A 19,118-nucleotide genomic window follows, 5' to 3' on the forward strand; every position below is an offset into this window, starting at 1 on the left:
AGAATATTCCACAACCTTTGGTTTGCCCTATAAATCACTCTGTGTAGAATGGGCTATTGGTTTTTTTTTTTGGTGTAAAGTACAGTCTGATGATGACCTTGATCTGAAATATGCAAATCTGCCAAAGGTAAAAAGATGAATAGCTGTTTTTATTCTTCTTTAACTTATCTTATCTTGTGGGAAAGATGTATTACAGATTATAATCATGTTTGGTGATAAATGTATTTATATCTATTCGTGTTTATATATGTATGTATATCTGGCCATTACTCTTGCTCAGTGTAAAGACCCCCTCTCTGGGCTGGGCTGGTGATATCGGCGCCTGCAACCTGCTGCCCGCTACCAGTTGATAACGTGAATTTCCCATTTCTCAGAGATAAGCCCACTTGCCTATCGTCTCGACGGGGATTAGGGTCGATTTTTCTTTAAAAAACAACTCACGACCATATGGGGGCAACAGTCGGCGCTTCGCTCTCAGTCCATGAACAGTGTTGCGGTTATCACTAACCTGTCTCCCGTGAACAGCTTTCGGCTTTTCCCTAATTTGTGCTTTATTTAATTATATTATCAAATAAACCTGACCGCCAAGATGGATATGGATCACAATCACGGATCTGACGATTCCACTAGCACAGCCAAGTCCTGTCCCATGATCATGGTGGTAAGTTACACAATCATTTTGGATCTCTACATGATTGCGTTTGATTGGGACAGAGGGATTATTTACGGAATTTCCAGCTACGCTGTATGAGATTTAGCGACGAGACCAGAGAACTGACAACAAGTTAAATTATCTATTTACTCGCTCATACTTGCTCGCATACATATGTATGTAAACTGTGCTCTCCTCTCGCGATGAATTTGCTGTTGCTCTCCAGCTCTCATTTAGTTACTCTCGGCAAACAATAAGTAGCATATCAAAATACATTCTATACAGGGTGCTCTATTAAGTTAAGCACAATGATAACATCGATCAAGTTTAGTGGGTCAAAGATAGGCGATTTTTATCAGGTCAAAACTAATCTCGAACACAGTTTGCTCAGAGGTGCTGCTTACTGCACCCTGTAAAATGTACAATTAACACCTCACTGGCCTGAAGCTCACCATGTGCTCTCTCTTTGTCTCCCTCTCTTCTCTCTTTTTGACAGTTTCATGCCGGACACTGCGAACGTATTTTATGGCGCGGCTGGGTGGCATCGACGGTTACAGAGTTCGTTCTCTCAGCCATTTTTTGGTTTTTGGTATCCTTTCTATACGAGGCGCTGAAGTTCCTCCGCCAGCATCTGGCGCGTAGAGTCGCCCGCAAGGAGCGCTTGGCCGAGGAGCAGCGGCGAAAGAACGACAATCCGAGTGGATGCACAGGCTGTTCGGACACCCCCCTGGCCGAGACCAGGGAGAAGACCTACTGGCAGCGCTTGCTGGACTCGACGCACATTATCCAGTCGCTGCTGAATCTGCTGCAGATAGTGGTATCCTACCTGCTCATGCTGATATTCATGACCTTCAACTACTGGCTTTGCCTCGCCGTGGTTCTGGGCCTGGGCTTTGGCTACTTCTTCTTTGGCTGGAACAAGAAGACACCCGACGAGAGCGAGTGTTGTCCTTAGGCGGAAGGACTTAGCTGTAGCCGGGATAGATGATGGAAGGATTGAATTGGATTGGATCTTTAATGTGTAGGCCGTCTAACCTGGGAATTGTAATGACCAATATCGGTGTGTGGATGCACTGTCTGTATAAAAACACAAGCCCGGCGGTTTGATATAACTATTTTTTATTAGCTGCACGTCTGTTTCGTACGATCGCCGCTGTATGCTATTCTAAATACTAATTGAATGCCTTACTAATTATTACCTTGCTACAAATGTATTGTTGAATATTGGAGCCTCATCCACATTAGGTTTAGACACACCCGTCCCCAAGGCATTGCCGCAAAGTAATTACAGATTTTGTCTAAAAATACAATTTTATTCGATAGTTACACTTGGTTTAATTATTATTATTAATTATAGTTGCTGTAATCGTAGCATAAATTAGTCAACTAGTTTACTTAGTGAGCATATTGTACAAATAGTCGTTATGAGAACAAGAACCTATATAACACATATACCTACAAACCTATATCGATTAACATACCATCCCGCAACAGAACTCAATACTTGCCATTTCAAAATAAAGAGTTATTTGTAGTTCTTCTGATAAATCTGACTAAATCCAACTCAAAACTCTAACAATCCGAAAAAAACAAAAAACAAAGAAAAATCTCCAAAATTACATAAAATTCGTATAGAAATAGTACCCGTACAGTGAGGACCTATCACTGTGGCCCGGCATCGATTCATCAAAAACATCTGTCGGAACGTAAAGACTTCCCCCAAAAGTATGCTTTGCAAATTCCTACGTTTTTCCGGCGAAAGTATTGACTGGAACCGTTTCCGCTTAGACGAGAGTATCGTATCCTTAGTAGTTAAGCCTTTAACCCACCCCCAGCTCACACAATGACTAATGGCCTCCGGCGAAGCTTCCACTACTGCATTCGCATCCGCATCTTCATAAGCCCGTGGCCCCGGCGGCCATCATACCGCCGTGATGGTGATGATGGTGCATGCCACCATTTTGAAAGTACATGTAGTAATTGTAGGGCGTCTGTTGCCCTGGCCCACCCTCGCAGTCGAGCAGTGGCTGCCCCCCACTGGCTCCACCGGTCACAGGCGAGGGGGTCATTGGCAGCGGCGACACCGTGTTACCCATGCCCACTCCCACGCCCACCTGGCAGCTGGCCCGTAAGGCGACGGCTTGATGGTGGGCCAGGATATCGCTTACCGAATGCGACGATGGCCAGTGGGCGGCTGCCGCGGCGGCGGCCACGCTGCGCAGCTGGTGTGGATGTGTCTGGCCCCCTGATCCTTGAGGGGGCGAGGGGCTGCCACATGATACGGCCTTCATGCTGTACGCGGCCGCGGCACTGTACGGCTGATAGATGGAATTGTAGAGGTGGGCGTGGGCATGGGCATGGGCGTGGACATGGTGGGCGCTGGCCGCTGCTACGGCTGCCGTCTGATGGTGATGGTGTGGATGTGAGTGTGGGTGTGGGTGTGAGTGTGTGTTTCCAACACTCATGCCGTTGCCATTGCTGCCACCCTGACTGCCACCCACATTGCCAGCGCCGCCGCCATTTCCGTTGCTACTGTTTCCACTGCCCACGCTCCCCAATCCGGAGCCATTTGATCCGCCCGGGGCATGGTGGTGCCCGATGCTGCCCAGCTTGTTGCGCAGGATGCGTGAAATGGAACTGACGCTGGGCACATTCGTCTTGTCACAGATTCCCTCGCTGAGCAGCCGGTCCCGGATCTCCCAGGCGAAGATGCCCGGATCGCGTTGCTTCAGCTCCCTGATGTAGTTGACCACCTTGGGCGTGGTCACGCGCGGCTTGGAGCCACCAATGGCGCCCGGCAGTATGGAGCCCGTCTCGTGGTAGCGCGCCAGTATCTTGGACACACAGCCATGACTCACCCGCAACTGGCGGGAAATGTCGCAGGGCCGGATACCCAGGCGGGCCAGCTCCACGATCCGCATGCGCGTCGCATTCGGCAATGGCCGGCCATTGACAAAGACGCCGCCAAGTTGGTTCACCTCGCCATACTGCGGACACTGCGACTCTGCAACGGGAGAGAGAGCAAGGAGAGGGGTTAGAGTCTTTAGCATGGGAAAAAATAAAGCTGCCTTCGGCAAATCGAAGTGTAGATGCCCTGTTGACATTCGTAGAATGAACAGAGAACAAAAATGGTCCGCCAATATAATATATAAGATAAAGTAAGTAACAGGCGCTCATAAAAGTTTGCATGGGTACAAAAAGGTTCGAATATATGTACATATCAATAATATATCGTATCAGTTAACCATGGGTAACATGCCTCATCTTGAGAGTATAAACAAAGAGCATTCCCTAGAATGGGAAGCGAACAAAAGCACATTTGCCTCTAATTAGTTTCGCTTGCAAAAAAGAGTGGTAAGGGGTAAAAGAAGTGGAAGAGAAATGGGTTGGGGTTTGTCCGTTTCTTCAACTGAAAATCGTTGCTACCATTTGCTTCTTAGAACTGCGGATGTGGGTGTTTCGAGAATCGTACCAGAGATTGTGGACTTGGAAAACAACATTTGAATGCAACGAACGTGCGGAAATGCTCATTCAACGATGACGCAAAGATTTCCCCCTTGGCGCTGGGGGCACTGTGGACAGATCCCTACCTAGGAGTAGGTGAAATTAAACCGTTTTAGTTGTTGGAAAAGTTGTTATACGAGTATTGTATTGTTAGACGATGAATAACGAGAGAAAGTACGAATGGATATTGTTATTCTTTTGTTTACGAAATTAAATTATAAGTTTGAATATTTAGAGTTATGCCCAGGAGTCTAGTCTATTTATAGCCAGTCTAGTCTATTTCGGAAATAAGATCTACATCGAGTGCTAAACGACTAAAACACTCGTTTCGATGCATCAGCCATGGCACCTGCCTCTGCCACTGGGTTCCCCTGCAATTCCAATACAATAACAGGCAATTGGAGGAAATGTTGTACATCTGCGCTGACTTCTAATTTCGAATTGTGTTTCACAACAGAAACTTCAGGCACAACACACGTACTCGTGGTGCAGCGCCATAAAAATGGACCACAATAGGGCTCCCGAGTTACCCCGTTACCCGTTACACCGCACGCTGCAAAGAAAGCAGGAAGGAACCGAACAAAGAAGGGACTTAGACTTAGCCGAGGGCAGGCATGGCAAGTGTATCGACCCCCATTCAAAAAATCGAATGCAATCGACTTACAAGTCCATTGGCATGAAGGTATATCGTATTACAATCCCAAATTGGCAGCCCCGCAGACACTTGTTGCCGGCCAGCGGGCATCATCGACTAACGATCGACAGACAGTTTCAAATTTCATGTACTTTATGGTTATGGATTTGCGCACTTGTCAATTGCAGTTTGATCATTGCCAGGCACTTGCACTTGGGGCCAACCCCACTAGACAAATGGGCCAGACGTAGTACGTGCAGCTGCATAAATACGAACAAATAGTTCGAAATAGCCGGTATCTCCCACATAAAAGGTGATTGTTCATGTTGAGAGAGCATTTCGGGGAGATAAATATAGAAAGCTCGACTGTAGGATACCGTTTAGACTCCAGAAATAGGTGATTATCATCCGCTAAAGATGATCTTTAGAGAAGAAGAAAATCGAACACCATACGAATATCTCAGTTGCACATACATATTACTATATTATTTGTATGTGCTACTGAGCAAGATGATCTTTATGATCTTTCGGTAGGGGTCTAAGATACTCATCCACATTCATGTATTCATGTGTCATTAATAGCTCTATATAAGCCGGTCTCTCCGCTGTATTGCCAGTCAGTCAAAGTTAGAATGCCAGCTAGAAGTGAACTTATTTTAATACTGGGCTTCTGCCTGCTCTTCAATTTGCTGGGTACTCATGCCCGACCCTCAGAGCAGAGTCCTGCGAAACCGGTATGAAGCTAAGGAACATCCCATTCTCGTTGGCTAATGTTTTGTATTTTAGAAACGCGATACCTACGACTGGTTTTCCAGCATACTAGGAGATTACTTTGATGACAGCGATAGTGACTCAGAGGAGATCCGTAGGTTCCGGGATGCTACTGATGTCATCGGCTTTATAAATATATTTCCTTTCAGTCATTTGTCGCAACTGTACAGTTATAATTGATCAAAAAGGTCCGAGTCAAGCTGCTGAGACAACTGCTGCTCCAGTAGGGGCTCCTGCAGTAGCACCAACTGCTGCCCCTGCCGCTCCTCCTGCGGCTGCCCCTGGCGCTCCTCCTCCGGCTGCACCTGCTGCTCCACCGGCTGCTCCACCTGCTGCTACAGTAGCTCCAGCCGCTGCAGATGCCACAACCGCAGCTCCTGCGGCAGCGGCTTCAGAGGCTACAACAGCAGCTCCTTGAAGATAGTTATTCTCTGCCATTATCTACAACATAAGTGCTCTATTCGGAGGTTTGAAAACGGGATTCGGTATACGACTTTTGTTAATAATTGAATAAAACTTGTGCTCGGTGAAGAATACAGAGCCAAGAACTCCCACAGATCTGTGCACAAATCTCGGATACGGGGATTACTCCCCAATTCATGTAGTTCTTTCAGAGCTGGAGACACAATTGTCTTGACATAAGTCACAACAAATCGGCTGGCACTCGCCACAGACCCACACGCATTGCGGCTGGCGAGTGGATGGGGGTCTCCCACTTCCATTTCCATTTCCATTCGGGGACCAAGTCGGTGGTTTTCGTGTTTGGTCTTTGAACATTCGGCTCGACAGGAGCAGGGCATTTCCCCAGTGACAGCCACGGTGCCGGTGGCAAATATGTGATACTGCGGCAGCCCCCAGCTTGACATTATGTTTGACATTTGTAATCTCGTGATCGTTAATTATTTTCGAATTGAGTTACAAACATAGAGGGTCTTGGGTCTGTTCCTACACTTAGCTGCAGGCTGCAACAGAGTATCCAGCGCCAGAGCCAGAGCCGGAGCCATGAAGGGATGAGGCAACGTCAAAGATCACACATACGACAAATGTGCTACCTATAGGATGGAGTAGCAATGCAGGCATCTTCAGAGATTTCCCCATTAGCTCCACTGTTATACTCCTTACAAAAGGAGTCGAAGAGGGCATATAAGACTGTTAGAGAAGAGGGTTTTAAGCAAAAATCCTTTTCTTTGTGAGCTTCCAATGTTTCGTTAAAAGGATTCGTTTAATATATAAACAATAAATAAAAGATATCCTACATATTCCAATTCATGTTTACATATGGATTTATTGATTTATTAATACTGAGTCTTCTCCGATATAATCATGTGCATCCTTCAGACTAATGCAGTCGATATGCCAATGGATATCCCTTAGTCGATACACCTTTCCCACACCACATTCTTGTACTTGTGTTCTCCGTTGTCTGCCTGTGTTTTCCGATTTCCTTCTGCTCTGCTGTTGTCTTCGTCGTCGAGGAAAAGTATTCGAAATATGTTCAATGAGGGCCGCAATTTGTTTGGTTTCTTCGTGAACATTATCTCCGAGTGCTTGACTTTTGTGCTAAACGTTCATAAATTTGTCTTAACAAATATCTTCTAGTTGTCGGGCTCCCAATGAATGATGTAGATGGTTTCATCTTCTTGTTTTTTGTTGTGTCTTTGCTTGGATCTATTGAAGATTGCTTTGCTGGGCTGTTTTAATGGCTTTTAAAATACGCATGACATCAATTTCGGGCAATTATGGAAGATTAATGGAGTCCAAAGTTGAGCACTTGCAGTTTAATTATGATATTTGAGTTATTCATGCGACTACCGATAAGAATAGAACCTTCGCTAAACCGAAAAATTGGAAAAGGAATTTAACTGAATTGGGCAAAGCGGATGATCGGCTATCGGTTGTGTGACTTGTTAGGTAATTGGGAAAATGTTTGAACATCGCCTTCAAAATCATCATCATTGCTGTAAGTTGATGTTGATTTCCCCTTGTGATTTATGGCCGCCAATCGACATCCGGCCTGCTCAGAGCCAGAATAAAATGCTCTCCGCCACATGCAAATTAGTCACGTATTCCCTATTAGAGCAGGCACATCGATTCCCCCCTTGGGGTCTGGATGATGAAGATGATGATGAGTCAAGAGCAGAAGCAGCAGCAGCAGCGGGCAAACATTTCGCAACGTGCCCAGTCTCCAAAACAAATTTGATTAATGAGCGATGATGCTAGTTGCAGTTCCACTTCGAGGAGCAGTAGGAGTCCAGGTCCCATTCTATTCCTAACCTTTCTGGGAGGGATGCACAAGTGCAACATTTTGTTGACCCTTTGGAGTGGTGACTGCCTGCCTCGACGACGCGTCGGCACTGACTGTTGGTCTTATTAGAGGTGCAAACATGCCACCGTCGTGGAACGATCTTCGTGTGTCGGTCACGATCAGAGGAGAAATAAATTTCAGGTGCATATGCCAGGTCGCCTCGCCGTTGAGATGTGTTTGCTTATTTGCCATCGGGAACGAAGAACAGAACCTTCGAGCGCTAAAAGATATTTTGTTTGTTTAATTTGGAGTTAAGCCGCTGATCATGTAGAACAGGCAGTGCCCAGGAGCAGCAGCGTGCTACTTTATTTCTAATAAGGACCCTTCCTGACTTTCCGGTTTCCCGGCTTTCCACTAGTCAGCGACTTGATCAATGCAAACACTTATGCCCTGCCCTCAAAGTGGTTGCCTGATCCGATCAAATCCGATCTCGAGTCGAGGCTGAGCAGCGGCAGCAGCAGCAGCCGCATCACCAGCTTCTGTTAATGAAAGGCAAACAGCTACAAAAATGTGAAGAGGTCGGGCAAACAGCTTAAAAAATCATAAACTCTGAAACGAAATGGAGATGCATATGGCCGTGCCCTTGCCTCTAACAGCCCTAGCCCTGGGCCCTATTTGGTCAATATTTGCTCATGGATTCTCGTCTCCGTTCCGTTGTCCTTTCGGATCCCAGCGGAAATTCGAAACGGATTCGGTAGCCGCCTGATGCTTCTGTATTCTGTATCTGAATCTGTGTTTGGTACAAATGGCTTACAAATGGCTCTGTTTGCCATGAAATCGTATACTTTTACTTAGCCTGGTCGTTATGCTTGACTTGTAGAGATCGGCGTCGACTTTCGCGGGTGGCTGTGGCAACCCTTAGGGCGCATCCTCCCCGCACGGTATGCCATAAAAAGCTCAATTAAAATTGTCTATAGGGCAACATTATAATTCATAAATTCTGGGAAATTGCCGAATACAATGGCGGTCATTGTTTGTCAGTGGCACTCCACAAACGATAAACAAATTACAAAATGCTCCCAACGACCACGCAATCCAGAAAGAAATGTGCCTTCTTCTTTTCGTTTTCATTTTCTTGGAAATTTCTCAACACTTGCGCTTTTTTAACAAACAAATGCCGACGGCACTTAAAATTGTAAATGGCTCTTTTACTCCTTTTATAAATTATTAAAATATCATTAAAGTATTCACAAAAAGCCACTGATGCGAGTAAATCCAATTACAGGAGCAATTAACAAATGTTAACTAACTAGAACTAATTAAAAATAATATTTCGCTAAACAAAATGGACGGCGGCAAGAGCGGCAAAGAAAAAACAAAAAACGAAATCGGTAAAAAATATATTTACGAGCATTTGATAACAGTGTGGTCTGTAATAAGATTTTTCCTACTAAAAATTGTAGTTATAATTTAAATTTCAGGAGATAATAGATTATATCAGAGCAAAGAAAACGAAAGAAAAACCTGGTTTCCTTTTTACTTGATTTCACTGTACATTGATAAATATGATTTTTTTAGCAATACACATTTCTTATCATTTTGGAATGAATTATAATGCTATACACCAGATTGTAACGTCTTCTTCCTGCTTGTCTGGTTGATAATTTTCAAACAAAAAGTGCATTTATTGGACAAGGCATTCGATTGATGTGGAGATTATGCCATTTAAAAATGATTCCCTAGCGAGAACATTTTCGATGTCAAATGTCGAGAGGCAATGAACTTATTTTATGCCTAATTGAATTTAACAAATTCAACATTTCAAAATGATAAGAAATTTTGTTTATACGATCATTAGAATACATTGTAAGATTTATGAGACTTTTTAAGTGATTGCATGGGCGAAAAAAACTCAGCGAACCCCGATGACAACAATACCTATCACGCCTATCTGGGCATTTTGTGTGTTGAGTTGTGTTTTAAAAATACAAAAACAAAGAAACATTTCAAATCAAATTAATAAGCCGGCCGTCAATTAACACGTTTTCACGTTAAGCCAAGCGTTCTGAGAAAATGGCCCACTTAATTGTATTAAATCGTAGAAAATTCTGAGTAATTGTCTGAATATTCACAACATTAACTGCAACCGAACAAATAAAATAAATAATACAATGCAATATCAAAATGGCTGCCAATTTGGATTTGTATTTTTTTCAATTTTTTGTTGGGCCCAAATGGAATATAAATTTGGCATGAAATGATGTTTTTGATATTGAGGGCAATATTTTTTCGGGTTGTGGGCTTGGTGTGTGATCCGATCAGTGGAAGAGGAACGCCCCAAAAAGTTACAAAAAAGAGAAGATAAAGGAAGAAAAGTTTAAAGCGCCATTTGAATGCTCTGACATACATATTTACATATGTCATGAGAGAAGAGTTCTCGACATTTATACCATTTATGGGGCTGTACATTGTTCTGCCATTGCTGGATGCCATCTTTGATTCCATCACAACTTTCTCATATATTCGCGGGACATAGTTACGATTAAGGACTTTATCAAAGCAAGCGCCTAAGGAATGTGTCCATACCTCTCGAAAGGGTATTCAAGTGCATGGCAAATTGAATTTCCTTTCTCAAAACTATACAATTTCTGGGTTTATGCACATGTGCATGTGTGGCGGCCTGGTCCCATAAATCTTTGGGTCTTGGCAAGCGGTTCCTTCTCCTTCGAAAGACCCCAATGGCAGAGGCAGGTTGATTGACAGAGCGCCGTCGCGATGGGGAGATGCCGCTTCATATATGTTTAATTTGTGTGATTTTCTTTTTATGAAATTTATATGCATTCGTATTGCAGAAAAAATTAATTTAACAACTCAGTTGAGTTGTGCTGAGGCTCGGCAATTGCATTGCGTATACGCCTCGTGCCCCCGTCCCCATATGCACATACATATGTAAGCTGTAATACTGTATACTACAAACATACATACATAGTTAGTTGCAGACTTTGTTGGGTTCTTGCTTAGACTTATAAATAGCACCCTTCAATGTGTTTCATTTTTTCTTTCTTTTATATATGTACTAACTATGTGCACTTGTCGACAATTTTGCATTCGGAGCGTTGCACAATTTGCCGCACAATCGCATTTATTTATCAGTAAATTTCACAGAGTCGCCCAGCCGGGAGAAAGAGGAAGCATCTCCCCTTGTCCGTCCGCCGGTCCGTCTGTCCGACTGTCTCTTTGAACTGCTGGCAATGCCATTTTCCATCTTAATCTGCAAAAGTTCAATTTCAAGTGTTATCAATGGAAAAGAGATCGCTATTTGTTTACTGAACATCGATCGATGCTGTTTCCTATACAGATGAACACGAAGGAAGATCATGGGAGAAGAAAATCATGTTGATTCCCCCTGTAAATGGTCACTGGAGAATAACTAGAAAATTTATGACTAGAGAAATATACATATATAGGCTTTAGCTCTTGAAATGATATACATAGATCGATCTTAGTTCCATTATAAATGGAATCAATGAATTTCAATAACATTTAATCATTTTTCTTCCTATATTTTCAGGGTCTCGATAATGTTCAATGGTTCATATTACATGCCCCACGATGTAATCATATTTTAAATAAATCACCATCTATAGAGATCAGCTATGCCTTCTCGAGATTCCAGATTGAAAAATGCAAGGCGGATCAAGTGCAAGAGCAAGTGCCTCAAATTATAAATGAAAGTCATAAAATAGGCGCCCTGCCCTCTCTGTGCTCCGGCAAGTGGGAATCAAAAGTACATAAAGCTAAATAGATTCCTTCAGCGTCAACAGCATTGTCTGTCAACAGAAATTAATGAGTCCATAAATCACGGCAGCCACCACAAAGATACGCGTAGAGCCCCGCCCAGCCACAGTCCTCTCCGGAGATAGAGGAGTCTAGGAAATATGACGGCTCCTCAGTACCGAGGCAATGTCGAAAAAGGGGTGCAACCAAGGAAGACATGCTGCGGTGACTTCAATTACGCGTACCAAGAATGTGGACAATGCGAGCGCATAGCCGAAATGTACGATAGAAGGCCCACAAATCGAAAACTCGTACATCCATCCAACAGATCCGACCAATCATTGGCAATGTACTAGAACCGACACAACTCCCTGGCATTGGCATGGCCCCCGGGTACGGGTATGGTTCGGGTTCGCTGGCATTCGAGCAATGTGCAACGCCCGTCGCTGACAGCGGCAAGATGCATAAATCTAGATCCATGTGTTCTGCAGCTCGCCCACTCTTGACTCCACTGACTCTCCGGATTCCAACTCTGACTCTCACCCCGGACTCCGATGGGAAGTGCAGTTGGAGGCTATGAGTATTGTATGAGTATTTATGTGGTACTGCAGTTCCGGTTTTGGGTCCAGCCCCGCGGGAATTGACACAGGCCATCAAGGGGTTAGGGTTCACATCCAGATGTTGGCTCTTCTTATTGATGAGCTTGCATTCATTATCCCTTGAACACGTGCCCGTGCCCCCCACCAGCGATTAGAAACTCATTAAATGCATGGTAATGAGTCGACTTGCTCCTCCGCTGCTATGCGCACACTTGTCAAATGTCAAAGGAGCGATCCTTGGGGAGATCTCCAGATGAGGGGAATTCTTAGGGATCGTTAGATACCAAAAACCATCAAAACCTGTTGAGGATACTCCGAAAATCGGTTCTAGGATTCAATGATAGCATTTAAAGAGCGTCAGATTTCACTCTGGCAATTGGTAAAGGAAGAAAAAAGCATTTAGGGATAAAAATTGAACTGATGTTAAGGAAACTTTTAAAACAGATTGAAAGTCCCAAATCTATTTAATATTGTCAAGAAGTTGCGGATCACAGTATCCATAATACCCAAAGACGAAAGACTGTCTCCGAAAAGGCTTAACGAAAGAGTTCCGCATCAGTTAACGGGGAAGTGATTTAATTAAGGAACTCAGGGAGAAAGGAAACGAGACCGACAGTGACGACGCCACACAATCAAGCCAGGTCAGTGAAGCGTTGGCCCAAACTTGAGCTGCAATCAAAAGGAGGAAGCTGCCGGTCGGGCTTTTATAATGCTCCCGTCCCCGTACCCTAACACCGCTCTGTCTCTGGTCCTGTACCAGCCGGGTATACATATGTATACTCTTCCATTAAGGCGTGTACACATTGACGCGACGTCTTTTCTTTTCGTATCTCAAGTGTTTGCCTGCATTTTGTGACCGTCGTAGTACCAGTGCGAGACTGAGGCTGTGCCTGTGCCTGTGGCTGTGGGCTGCGTCTACATCTTCGTCTGGGTCTACGTCTTTTGTTTTACTGCCCATTTCTGTGATTTTAGCATCTCGTATCGACACTGCACACCCCTCTCCGCGTCTGGCCCGAGCCCTCTTAGGTCGGTCGTCGGTGTTTTGTGGGCTTTGCATGTTTAGCTACCGAAGTAGATGGCTACCGGTGGCCGTTAGTCACGCACTTGTGCATCTTCATAGCCACCGCAACGGCGACTCCCGTCTCCCGTCCCCCGTCGCCCATCTACCATCTCCGTGCACATCTTCTTCGACGTCTGCGGCCGTGCAAACAAAGCCAGCAGCATACGGGTACAAACAAAATGTCAAAACATCGAAAGCAAGTCATTAATGGACCAAAGTGCGGGACTTTCCGACTTTTTGTCTTCCTGTCTTTGTACCGATACTTGTATTATTTTCTTTAATTGTTACTACCTTTTTGTTATGGCTAAAGAAATTCGATTCTTTAAAGAAGTTAATCAGCAATCGAACGCCATTGATTGACATATAAAAACAAGCCAATAATAAAATCATTTTTTAAAAGAATTTAACCAAAGATTGCTTTTAACAATTTAGAAGTGCACGACTTTAGACTTTATATTTATACCATGACAAAATAAAATTTAAAAATCCACTAATCAATTCACATGAACAAGGATTAGAATTAGTTAGCCAAGGTTCATATTTATATATTTCTCTAACAGACACTGCCTTCTTTTCCCATAATGTTTCCACCTGGTCTCACCAGCCAAAGAGTTTGTTACACTCAAGTCAAGTAAAACCTTAGGCAACAAATTGATAATTTCAATATAAATGAGTCAAGAATAATTAATTGCCTGTTTTAATGAAAATTCCACAAGTTTGGCAGCCGTGATGGTAGATTCCAATAATATCGGATTTATTTTTAAGTAATAAAAAAAATGTTGATAAAACTTATACGTTTAATGCCTTTATTGGAATCAGTCTAATCTAACCTATAATAAATGCATGGAGCAGATGAAATATATTAAAATTTATAGACAACCCCGAGCCGAACAGAAAGAGAATTGCTCAGAAATGTAGGAAATTATGTCAATTAATCCGATCAAATCTGCAACGATGATTCCATCGTTCCATGATTTTTGAAAGTTAAACATGCCTTTTCCTATTATTTATAGCCCTTAGGAACCTTAGGAAGCGCATGCCAAATTATTCAATTGCACAGAGTTTTGTCAATAGATCTGTTGGGCAGGGCAGCAGAAAACGAATCTTTACACACATCTTTCCATTTTTTTCGGGCTAATAAGATGGAGTTTGGGTTTTTTGACCCAAAGCACATGGACAAACAGAGACACGGACACTTGGAGCCAAAAGTGAAGACCGCACGACAAAGGCACAAACATTACAACGATCATTAGTTAAATTAGGAGGCATGGGCTTGGGCATGGGCATGGATAGGGGCATGGACCTGGGAGACCATCTTCGAAGGCAAACACGAGTCGCGGCTACCGAGAGGCTGTCGATCATGCGCGGCCAGCGACGGCAACCTTTTGAAACGACAAAATCATAAGCAAACACTTGTATCTTGGCCTGGCCCAAAAGCAAAAAGGCATTGAGTGAAATACCTTAGTCGATTGCAGGGAGGCAGCTGAGCTCCATCAGGACCTGGGACATGGATCACTTTGTGAGCAAAACACTTGAGTTGACGATTTGAGTGGTTGTGTAGGATTAACCAGGGAGATCTTCATTGCCGTCGGCACCTCACATATGTAGATCGATCGATCATTCAAGAGGGATAGTGGATATATTGAATGGAGGGTCAGGGCAGACCTACCTGGGTCCATGTCGGGCGGTGTTAGTTGACTGAAGAAATCCACAATTGCTTCGTTGGTCACCGGCTGTTGATTTTGCTCTTCCACCGCTCTCTTTCTCCGCAACTTTCTCTGCCCCCGCGACGGAGATTCAATTTGCACAGTGCGCGAAATGGATTGGTGGTAGGTGTTTTGGGGCTGAGGAGCAGCAGAGTTGTTGCCTAGTCGTTAACTTTTCACACTTGCCACTTGGCTATAATGTTAGTTTCAATTAAGGCATGAAATTTGTATACAAATTGGCGCCAGTTGGTGCTGGAGCACTGGTGCCCGATTACGTTTCGATCAATAGCCACGTCGCGACGGGGCGTCTGAGTTGTTGAACCAAAACTGAGATCTGATTAGCACATTTTCGGGCCAAGCGATCAGGGTCTTTGATAATTATCACGCACTTATCCACACCTTATCGGAAATGAAGAGGGGCTTTCTATACACTTTGATCTGCTTTTGATCTTCTGCTGTTGGACCTCCCGCGCGATCGATCGATCATTCCATGGAGATAGACACTCGCGATTTGCTCAGATTCGTTTAATCCGTATCCACTGATCCGTGCGCGCGCTTCTCGTCTCGACTCGTCTCTCTCTTTACCGTGCGAATCTCTGCCGCGCTCTCTGCCACTCTTGTGTTGTTGGTCGTCACCCGTGTCTGCTGCGACTAATGTGGCTGCCACTGCTGCCCGAACGAGCAACGAGCAGCGATCGTGTCCATCAATCCACATTCACATCCACACTCGCAGTAGCAGCCACATCCACAGCGTCGACGCAACGTCTTGAGCATCCTCTCTCTGTCTTTCTCTCTTCCTTCCTTTATCTCGCTCTCTGTCCCTCTGCCTCTCGCAGTCACTTACACACATGCACACACGAAGGAGGGCGGTCGATCGGTTTGTATTTGTTGGCTTTAATGGCGATGATCGTGTGTGTGTTTGTGCATCTGTGTGAGGGAAAATAACAAAAATAAAGAATGTCGCTCCACACCCAGGACCGCTACGAGGGTAGGCCCTAGGGTTATGATTAGTTATATAGGATTAAGGTTTTTGACAGCTCCTCACAGGAATAATCATTTGTAAAACATAGATTCAACAAGAAATTTTAGTATTGCAGTTTTATGTAACTCAGATATGTGTTTAATTATGAAATGGATTTTTAGAACTATACAAGGTATTACTTATAATTAAAATGTAGTAAAAACACTTAAACTGTAGTAGTTCGATAAGAATGCATATACGAGTATCATTGACGTATTATAAGTATTAGTTTGCCCAAGTAAAGATTTAATCATCCCTAGATAAGCATTCAAAAAGAAAAGTTACAAACTATCAACATCGTCATAGAATAATTTTAATTTTGTGGGCTAGTCTATTTGGATTCCACTTGACCAAAGTCTTTCCTACTTTGTTGCGAGCCATTCCATTCCATAAGTTTGCTTCTCCTCAGAGCGCCCCAGCCAGTACCGCAGCCGCTCCTGTAGCTGAGCATCTGTGTGTGTGTGTGTGGGTGTATACGCTGTACGAGTGTATCTGGCAGTTTCGTATCGTTTGAGTATCTTGGCTGCGCACGAGTACGCAGTCAGTCAGTCAGGTTTCCCTCTCTCTCTTTCGGACATACGGGCAACCGGGCGGAGTTAATTCCTGAATGCTTGAATGGCCAATCTGAAGCAAGTAAGCGTATCCGTAGCGTTACGCGGGGTGAGCGAGCGATGTCATGACTTTTTAGTGTCACACATATGGAGATCTGGGGGCGGGGCTGTGGGAATCGCAGTCGGGCGTTCTCGATCTTGTGCATCTATTTTTGGTTCATTAACAAAGTCATATCACTAATAAAGCGACGCTAACCCCCATACGGATGTGTCTGCTTCTCCTTTCTCCTGTTGGCTGCTGGCTGTTGCCTGTTGCCTGTCGCCTGTTGTGTGTTGCCTGTTGTGTGTCCAATGCGGCGTATGCTTGATGAGCGATGTATGGCCTGGTCTAGTCCGCCGGCTGCTCTCGCTGAGGCGTTGCGCCGCGCTTGGTTAGAGTTAATTATGGGAAATGTTGTCTTCATCTGATTGTCACTAATTCGGAATATCTTCATTTAATGATGGATGCCAATTTTTCTTGTCATTCGTTCATTAAAATGGTCTCTGGCAGGTCTCTTAGCCACAACTTTTTGCACTGCCAAATACTCGTACAATTGCAGCGTCTCTCAGAGAGCGTGTTGCATGGTTGTGTGCTGTCTTTGTGTGGGTTCGTCTCACGTACAGGCAGACACACACTGATTCTTTGGACACGCCTCCTTGGGCAGGCGGCTCACGCTTACCTGCTCTTACCTTTTGTTGCAAATCCAATTCGTTTCTCTCTCCCTCTACCACTCAACAGTCTCTCGCTCTTTCTCTCTCACTCTCTTTCCTGTTTGCTCACCGATCTTTAGGGATATTCAATTTTGACGATCGCCATTCTGAATATTTGTATCAACATTTCTGAAATTTCTTTGTCTGATAATTATATCCCATGAATCTTTTTTAAAGTTGTATAAAGATAGACAAATCTAATACGGTTTCAAAAATAAGGTTACTTTTTTGGCAAATATGAATTTTACCAATATATGTACACTGTACAGACATTAAAATGTAGATATATAGGACTGTGTACATATGTACATTTGTATGCATGTACATTTCTGTTAATCTATATACATATACATATGTACACATGTGTACATCTATGTATGTACGAGTACTCTTAGATTAATGGAGAGAAATTTTTAAAAATGTACAAGAATATCTATAAAAACATACACACAGAGGAAGAAGCGCTAAGAAACATGTATACCGATATAATGTATGTATGTATTTGCATCGATAATAGATATCGTAAAAAGAAAGTGTGTTCACTTACATTTTACCATTAATTTAAAAAATTATTGATTTTAATATAATTCATTTATGTGGATTATGTACATACATATGTAGGTATATGTATGTATGTTTCCAACACGTGTAATTTATTTTTAATTGTTTATTTTCAATTGTTTTATGTTTAGATTAAATGAACCTTATTTAAAAGACTTTTCGCCATATTTGTACTTACATATTTAATTTAGTTTCATATTTAATGTAACTGATTATCTGTTGAGTACTAAAAAACAAGAAATTTGTGTCCAAGTTCAAACCAAGTCATTCTGTTTCTTTAAATTAAAAAATGTAGAATAGACTACATCAAATGGGACTATATTCATGAAACAAAAATGTAAAGATCATAAGCTACTTTCATAGTGTATAACCTTTTAAGCAGATATACAGACATACATAAAAATATGTACACATATGTATGTATGTATAAATACGAACCTACATATTATATCGCAACGGAAATTCCATTAATGGCAATGGATATTGAGCATTTCTCAACTTACAAAATAATTGGCCACATGCGAAAGCTAAGAGATCTCCCCCCTCCCTCTTGTGGCTGAAGCTTCGTGACAAAACAGTGCCATGGGGAGCGGAACGATGTGGAGGAGAGTTTGGAGAGAAGACGATGACAAAATTGTCTCCGCGTTTAACAAATTGGGTGACAGGCTTTGAAGTTGCCGGCAGCCAGGGCCAGTGACAAATGACAAGCATAACAAATGAATATTATGCGTTTTTCTCTCTGCTTTACTCTGTATCTTTCTCTATCACCCTCTATATACCATTCGCTTTTCCTTTTCCGCATCAGCTTCTTCTTTTTTATACACTTTCAGAGGATACTGTGATTTTTGCCAGATGTTTGGAACTTTGAGCAGGAAACAGCAGGAGCCGACTGAACCCATAATTTTATTTAAATCATAATTCCATTTATTAAAGACCACCATTTAAGCCAATTATAACGTTCTTATGTCTCTCAAGATGTTTTTAATATATTGAAATTCAGAGTTTTTAGTAATGGCTGTAATTGTATGTACATGTATGTATGTTTCTCAAGGTAAAATCGAAAGGGTATATAAATATGCGGTCCACCGACACATAGAGGCTACTATTTTCGTTGAGTTTCTGGGTTGTGCAACGACAGCCAGAGATAACAGTCGAAGGAGTGTATGCCAGACACTTGAGAAAACAAAAGAGCCAAGGGTGCGAGGATGGGGTGGGATGAGAGCGCAGCGCAGTCCAAGGAGCAGGCCAAGTGGCAGAAGCAGCATCAAATGTCATAAAGTGGCAAAT

The 19,118-nt window shown here is 43.2% G+C and overlaps 3 protein-coding genes across 3 annotated transcripts; 2 read left to right on the forward strand and 1 right to left on the reverse strand.

Annotated features, from left to right (window-relative positions):
• The first annotated feature begins 438 nt into the window (after window positions 1-438).
• Ctr1B (Copper transporter 1B) lies at window positions 439-1,980 on the forward strand. Its single transcript, XM_001358810.4, has 2 exons — window positions 439-661; window positions 1,149-1,980. The coding sequence occupies exons 1-2, from the start codon at window positions 590-592 to the stop codon at window positions 1,605-1,607; spliced, it is 531 nt and encodes a 176-aa protein (XP_001358847.3). The 5' UTR covers window positions 439-589; the 3' UTR covers window positions 1,608-1,980.
• Window positions 1,853-15,691, reverse strand: Poxm (Pox meso). Its single transcript, XM_001358811.5, has 2 exons — window positions 14,912-15,691; window positions 1,853-3,656 (listed from the first exon to the last, which is right to left on the reverse strand). The coding sequence occupies exons 1-2, from the start codon at window positions 14,919-14,921 to the stop codon at window positions 2,548-2,550; spliced, it is 1,119 nt and encodes a 372-aa protein (XP_001358848.5). The 5' UTR covers window positions 14,922-15,691; the 3' UTR covers window positions 1,853-2,547.
• LOC117183282 (actin cytoskeleton-regulatory complex protein pan1) lies at window positions 5,397-6,119 on the forward strand. The gene is made up of 3 exons (XM_033376678.1): window positions 5,397-5,524; window positions 5,577-5,655; window positions 5,711-6,119. Exons 1-3 carry the CDS (start codon window positions 5,423-5,425, stop codon window positions 5,977-5,979), a joined length of 450 nt encoding a protein of 149 aa, XP_033232569.1. The 5' UTR covers window positions 5,397-5,422; the 3' UTR covers window positions 5,980-6,119.
• Window positions 15,692-19,118: the final 3,427 nt, after the last annotated feature.

The sequence above is a fragment of the Drosophila pseudoobscura genome, chromosome 2 (assembly GCF_009870125.1).
Source record: "Drosophila pseudoobscura strain MV-25-SWS-2005 chromosome 2, UCI_Dpse_MV25, whole genome shotgun sequence".
Classification (NCBI taxonomy): domain Eukaryota; kingdom Metazoa; phylum Arthropoda; class Insecta; order Diptera; family Drosophilidae; genus Drosophila; species Drosophila pseudoobscura.

What these genes read in the sequence shown, in the direction of transcription:
- Ctr1B (XM_001358810.4), top strand. Translation starts at nt 590, where the DNA reads ATGGATATGGATCACAATCACGGATCTGACGATTCCACTAGCACAGCC. An exon ending in CCTGTCCCATGATCATGGTG is followed by an intron (nt 662 to 1,148) that starts GTAAGTTACACA and finishes TCTTTTTGACAG; the next exon opens with TTTCATGCCGGACACTGCGA.
- LOC117183282 (XM_033376678.1), top strand. Translation starts at nt 5,423, where the DNA reads ATGCCAGCTAGAAGTGAACTTATTTTAATACTGGGCTTCTGCCTGCTC. An exon ending in AGCAGAGTCCTGCGAAACCG is followed by an intron (nt 5,525 to 5,576) that starts GTATGAAGCTAA and finishes TTTGTATTTTAG; the next exon opens with AAACGCGATACCTACGACTG. An exon ending in TAGTGACTCAGAGGAGATCC is followed by an intron (nt 5,656 to 5,710) that starts GTAGGTTCCGGG and finishes ATTTCCTTTCAG; the next exon opens with TCATTTGTCGCAACTGTACA.